The sequence below is a fragment of the Varanus komodoensis genome, unplaced genomic scaffold (assembly GCF_004798865.1).
Source record: "Varanus komodoensis strain SLA01 unplaced genomic scaffold, ASM479886v1 scaffold33, whole genome shotgun sequence".
In the NCBI taxonomy this organism is placed as follows: Eukaryota; Metazoa; Chordata; class Lepidosauria; order Squamata; family Varanidae; genus Varanus; species Varanus komodoensis.
The window spans coordinates 2720106-2726105 of record NW_025335817.1 but is presented as its reverse complement, the minus strand read 5'-3'; the positions used below and the strand labels follow the sequence as shown (position 1 = coordinate 2726105).

The following is a 6000-nucleotide window of genomic DNA, read 5'->3' as shown; positions in this document are numbered from 1 at the left end:
GCTGCAGCCTTTTGTGGGCCCTGGGGCTGAATTGTTATTTTCTCTGCTGCATCCCCATGGCATTTGGGACCAAACACGAAAACCAGCTGGGCCAACGGTGCAAGTATACCAGCATTCCTCTCTTGCTAATAAATATTAGCAATATTTATTTCTTTAATTTTTAGCCTGCCTTGTAGCAGAAGCCCTGTAGAACGTTCCCAACAATTCACCGTTGGGTAGGGAGGGAAACAGCGCCTGCCCACAGGACCAGGCTGTGCCCACGTAGAGACCAAAAGGCCAGTGGGTGCCTCAGCTCATGGGGGATTAAACCAAAAATTTTTAAAAAATGGCTCTCAGGCCTACTGGACACAGCCGCGTGATCTGATAACAACGGACAGCATATGCATCTCTTAATCAACTAACCCGCTTTTCAGACATACTGTTTGTTCGTCGGGCCAGGTGTGGCGAGTGTGACCGGAGGTGCTGGCCCTTTCAGTGACGCAGTGAGGCACTTTCCAAATATGCACACCTTCAGCTGATGCACTGGCAAAGGCAGGCCGCTGCTCCTTCGCATGGAGCTCGATTGCCTCCCTCAGGACGCAGCGCTACTGCAGGCGGCCTGCTTCCCTCGCCGGCTGAGCTGAGCGGGCCGGCGCTCGGCTCGTGTCCCTGCCGCAGCTTCTCCCGGGTGCAAAGAGCGTGGGGCAAACTGGCGTGTGCAACACCTGTGTGCATCTCGGCCAAGGGAAAAGGAGAATCCTGCATCCAGGCAAACCCAGGTGAACACAGAGGAGTATGGGTGTTGCACCGAGGGTAGAAGGCCCGGAGCTGCGAGTTGCCCCAAGCCCCTCCTGACGTTCCTGGACCATTCCTCAGCCTGGAATATTCTTCTACAAGGGGCCCTTTGCTCCTGCGATGATTGGAAGAACAATTTGAAAGAGGATTGTTCAGATGGAACGTGTGTTCCATTAACACCGTTATTCCAGTTGAAATACTGTGCTCGTTGAAAACATGCCCGCCAAGCACTGCTGTTTGATTCTAATCGGCAACAATTAGTGTTCCTATTGCGCTCCATATTGTGAGGTGGCAGGTAAACTCAGAGTCGCATTTTCACAAGCTTCTGCCTTCCTGCTCATTAGCATTTCCGTGTCATTTATGTGTTACTCCCCGCTTTGTCCTGGACACATTGTGCAGGCCTTCCTGCAGCCGCGGCGCTCTGTCCATTTCACTTGGGGTGTCAAAAGGTCCCAGTGATATTGACCAGGACCTTTCCAAACAGCCGCCTTCCTCCAGAAGGAAAGTGCGCCTCGCCTGTGCATGCACACCACTCCCATCTTCCCCAGCCTGCACGGATTTATGCACGAGCCTGGGCCGGTCGGAGAAAGCGCGCAGCTCCAGAGGGAGGGCACGCCGGCTCGGTCCGCTGGCCCACGCTGGGAGCCGCGGGGCTTCAGGCGCTTTCTGCCGCAAAACTGCGCCCCGAAGCTTTTTCAAGGGACCGCCAGAGCGTCGCGCGCCCAGGGACCCCGGCGGCCCCGACGAGCGCAGGGGCGCGGGAACGCTTCCCGCACGAGATCGCGCGCCCGGGTCACGGGCCGCCCGGCCGGGGGGGGGGGGGAGGGGCGGCGCGCGCAGGGTGGGGGGAGGGCGCTGCGCTCGGGCCGCGGGCGAGGCGGTCCGCCTCCGGACTGCAAGTCCCATCGTCCACGCCCGGCTGGCCGGGGCCGAGGGGCGGGGCCGATGGGCGGGGCGGGGGTCACGCGCGCCGCAGCCTCCGAGAGGCGCAGCCGCGGAGGCGCGCGCGGTCACGTGGGCGGCGCGGGTGCTCCGGGGGCGCGCCCGCGGGGGGCCTGAAGAGGCGGCGCCGGCGCGGGGGCCGGGCTGGCGCGGTGGCTGCCGGAGCGCGGCCCGTCCCCTCGCCTCGCCTCGCCTCGCCTCCCTCCCTCCCTCCCTCCCTCCCGCGCCGCCGCCATGGTGCTGGAGTCGGTGGTGGCCGAGCTGCTGAACCGCTTCCTGGGCGACTACGTGGAGAACCTGAACAAGTCGCAGCTCAAGCTGGGCATCTGGGGGGGTGAGTGGGGGCTGCTGGGCCCTCCCCCCTCCCCTCCCCCCGCCCGGGGTGCCCGCCCCGCCGGCCGCGAGGGTGCTGCCCCCAGCCGAGCCTCCCCAGGCGCCCTCCTGGCTCTGCAGCCCGCCCCCCGCCCGCGGGCGCCCCCACCGCTGCCCCCGCGGAATGCGGTGCTGCCCCCTTGCTGCCGTCCGCGTTGTGCCGGGGGGGGGGGGCTCGTTGGCTTTGCAGACCGGGCCGTGGGGCTCCTCAGGGAGGGAGGGAGGGACAGGGTGCGAGGGCGACGCTTCCTCCGGGGGGCTGCCCCCTTTGCTCCCGGCGCGGCTTCACGGCCTTTTCTCTCCCGGGCTGCGGGGGGCTGGCTCCGCACCCCCCTCCGGCCTCTTCCAGTTGGGCTGCCCCCGCCCCCCCACCTCGTGCCCCATGGCCCGAGCCCTCTTCTGGCAGATCCCCCTCCCCGAATGTGTGCAGGATCGGTAGCCTGGTTGACTGTGCATCAGTTCAGTCCTGTGAGTTCCGTTCAGCATACCTGTTCAGGTAAATTTGCCTGGAAGGTATTCTGTTGGGAAAGGCTGGAATCCTTTCTCGGAGCACCTGTGCCCTCCTGTTGGAGGAAGTAATACTTTTTGAAAAACGCCCTGTTTTTCAAAACAGGTATTTTTCAACAAAGGTAGCTTTGCATGCAGTTTCTGTGTGCATTGAAACATGGGCACACAGCTGCATTTTATAAAGAAAAGAGGCTTTGTTGCGATGGGGCGGCATAGCAATGTTTTAAATAAATAAATAAATAAAACCTGCTGTTTGGAAGGCAGCTTTAGTTAGTTGACTTGTCCCTAATTGTTTGAGATGCATGTCCTTAATTTCTAGCAAAAACAAGAGAATCTTGCAGCCCTTCATCCAGGAAAGCTTATATCATAAGAAATCTGGTGGTCCATGGGTTGACCTAAATCTCTTAAAATGCAATTCAAAACAAACCCAATTGAATGCAATCTTATAAGTAGATTTTCATAGGATTACACGTCTAGTCTGCTTTCCTGAAAAGCAGCAACAAACAGAACTCTCTCTTTTTGGAAATTCTTAATTTCTAGTCTTCACCTTTAAGATCATCTTTCCCCAGGTGTTCCTCATAAGGTCAGGCCCTGATATTGAGCATTCATACTGAGTTCAGTTATTGCTAGGAAATATACTGGATTATGAAATGTTTTTGCCCTGCATCAGTTAATTTAGAGTCAGTTCTGTCTAAAAGAGGCCTCATAATGCATAGTTTTGTTCTTTCTGCAGTTCAGTCTTCTGCATATGTCACGTCACAGTAACAAATATAGTACATGACTATTGTGCCATATTTACAATGCTTCAAAAGGTAGATACTTTTTTCCTGCTTCCCCCTGTATAAAAAAGGAGCCCAGTGTTTGTTGGCTGGAGGGCGTGTGATTGTTTTGAGGTTTTAAGCTATGTATCTCGTTATATTTACATTGACTTTAACCAGGGGCATTTAAAAAAAGAGGCACTGAAGCTGTCGCTTCAAAAAAGAAAGTGATTTTGATTTTTGTGTCCCTCTTGCTCGTAACAGCTTTCTAGAGCCTTGAGGTCTTGTTTGGGGTTGCTCAGGGATGAGGTTGAAGGGTGGCGGAGTTGCGCCTACCTGTTCCGCTTGCATTCGGGATGCTTTGTGGACCCTGTGTGGGTCCAAGCCAGTAGGAATGCATACAGACCGCACACAAATGCTCCAGATAAAGTTTTTTGTTCTTGCACGCTGCTTTTGCAGGAAGAGGTGGAAGGCTTTCTCTTCTCGCTGAACAAGAGAAGTCATGCTGGTGGAAGTTGGGCGTAGTTTCCCTGTGGAGTTGGTTCCTGCAATGTGTTTAGGTGGAGCCGTGTTTGCTGTGTTGTGCGGGATTCAGGAATCTGGCTAAAGCCAGGCATATGAGGGAGGGCAGAAGGCTCCAGCCTTGCATTAAACATGACTTGGCCTGTGATAGCGAAGGAGTTGTGTTAGAAGAAGAGAAGTTTGCAGGTCATGTGAGTGAAGACCATGAGTTGCTTGTGGGGTGGTAAACTTCCAAAGCATGACTAAATTGCATGTTGAAAGTGCAGCGTTTCCGGGCCTGCCTGTTACTGGGAAGGGCTTGTGCTTTTTGGAGTGCTTTAATATTCTGGCAATTGAGTGGCAGAATTTTAAGAGGTTCTTCCTAAATAATCTGGCAGCAGTTAAAAAAAACAAAACAAAACATAGCTACTTTTGTTCTTAAAAAGCAGGGTGGTTTTTTTGCAGAATCATTTGGAAATACATGTATAGGTAATCTTTTGATCAAAATCCATAGGAACACCAGAGGATGAGACAAACAAATCTTTGCATTGGCAGGCAGCCATATTGGCTGGGGATACTGGGAGAGGATGTACTTATTTCTGTCTGAAGAGTCATCAAATTGCACCCCAGGAGGTCTTGAATTTTGTGAAAGCTCAGTTTTTTAGGCTTGCCTCACAGAACCCACTTGCCACACCACAGTAAATGTTGGTGCTCCATCTTGGCTTGGGCAAGGACCTCTCAGCACAAAAGCAGGTTTTGCCCTTCAATTCTGGATGCTGTTTGCCTCTGGATCTTGCTACACCGTGCAGCTGCGCAGTGGACCTGTACGAACAAGTTGTGGCTTCTGCTTTATCAGCATCATATTTTTTTGGTAAAAGTTGCTCTTGGAAAAGAACATTTCCCCCATCCCTTCTGGCTTCCCTTCTGCTTCCACAGTGTTTGGTTCTCATTCTAGCCAAAACATGAAATGAAGCTTTGACCCAATCGCAAATCTCGATTCAGAGTCACCTGGTTGATGCCAACCGTACACGGACTGAGAAGGGGTAAGGGCTGGAGTAGGAGCTTGGAGTCATATGGCTTTTGTTTTGCAAACCATCGGAATGTCAGGGCAGCCCCATGGCTGGTCAGATTGAGGGACCAGACTTGAACTGGCTGTACTGGGGTTTGTGCTGGTGATGCTGTGTAGATTTGGTTACATGGTGATGTCACAAAACCCTTTCTTTGCTTTTTGGGTGTATTGTGAAACTTGGTTCTTGCTTTACACCATTTGAAAGATGGTGTCAATGGGGTGCATTTTATGGAGTGGGGAAATTGGCGGAATATATTCTGTTTTTGGTGCAGAACTATTTTAAACAATATCAAAAAGAAATTGACTGTATCACAGACAGACAGCTTCTTGCTTATCCTGGGTAAAGGAAAGTATTTTCTAAGATTATTGAGATGAGCCAAACGGTACCTCTCTCTAAGACTGGATAAGTTAATAATCCTCAACATTCCTCTTTTGCTTCAAAAGTTGTCAAACTGGCTCAATAGGAATTTTGAACAAAAGGGTAAAGTGCAGGTCTGGAGGCGGTTGCTGTGTTGAATTTTGCAACAAACAGAGATGAAAGACCTTGCAAGTGAACTTGCTGTGCTTATTCTAGTAAGGTACCTTAACTGTTCGTGACCCCATGGACAACACTCCTCCAGGCCTTCCTGTCTTCCATCATCCCCCGGAGTCCACTTAAGCTCTTGCCGACTGCTTCAGTGACTCCATCCAGCCCCCTCATCCTCTGCCGTCTTGCCCTCTATTGTTCCCAGCATTGGGCTCTTCTCCAGGGAGTCCTTCCTTCTCATTAGGTGGTCAAAGTATTTGAGTTTCATCTTCACTGGTTTTCTGTAAATGTTTCTGGGTACCATCATGAGAGGTTCAAATGAAGCTGGTACTGAAGTTGAGGCTGGACTGGACTAGTTGCATGCGTTGTGCTTCTCTACAGACATGTGGGTATTGTGTCCACAAAAACAGACAAAAACCAGAGGTCAGCATGTGCAAAAATCCAGCTGGAGTACAAGATGATGTTCCCTCAGTAATGCAGGTGTTTTCTCTCTTCTTTTTAGGTAATGTAGCACTTGACAATTTGCAGATAAAGGAGAATGCCTTGGTAAG

At 52.3% G+C, this 6000-nt stretch overlaps 1 protein-coding gene across 2 annotated transcripts in view; it reads left to right on the top strand.

The window, feature by feature from the left end:
* Positions 1–1930: 1930 nt before the first annotated feature.
* The window catches only part of VPS13C (vacuolar protein sorting 13 homolog C), a 75129-nt gene continuing 71059 nt past the window's right edge, over positions 1931–6000 (top strand). For both annotated transcript variants that reach the window (XR_006415538.1, XM_044438615.1), the window contains exons 1-2: positions 1931–2050; positions 5952–5995. Coding sequence is in view for 1 of the 2 variants with exons in the window: in XM_044438615.1 (XP_044294550.1) it covers positions 1951–2050; positions 5952–5995 (144 nt within the window). In the remaining variant the exon portion in view is untranslated. The remainder of the gene's footprint in view (positions 2051–5951; positions 5996–6000) is intronic.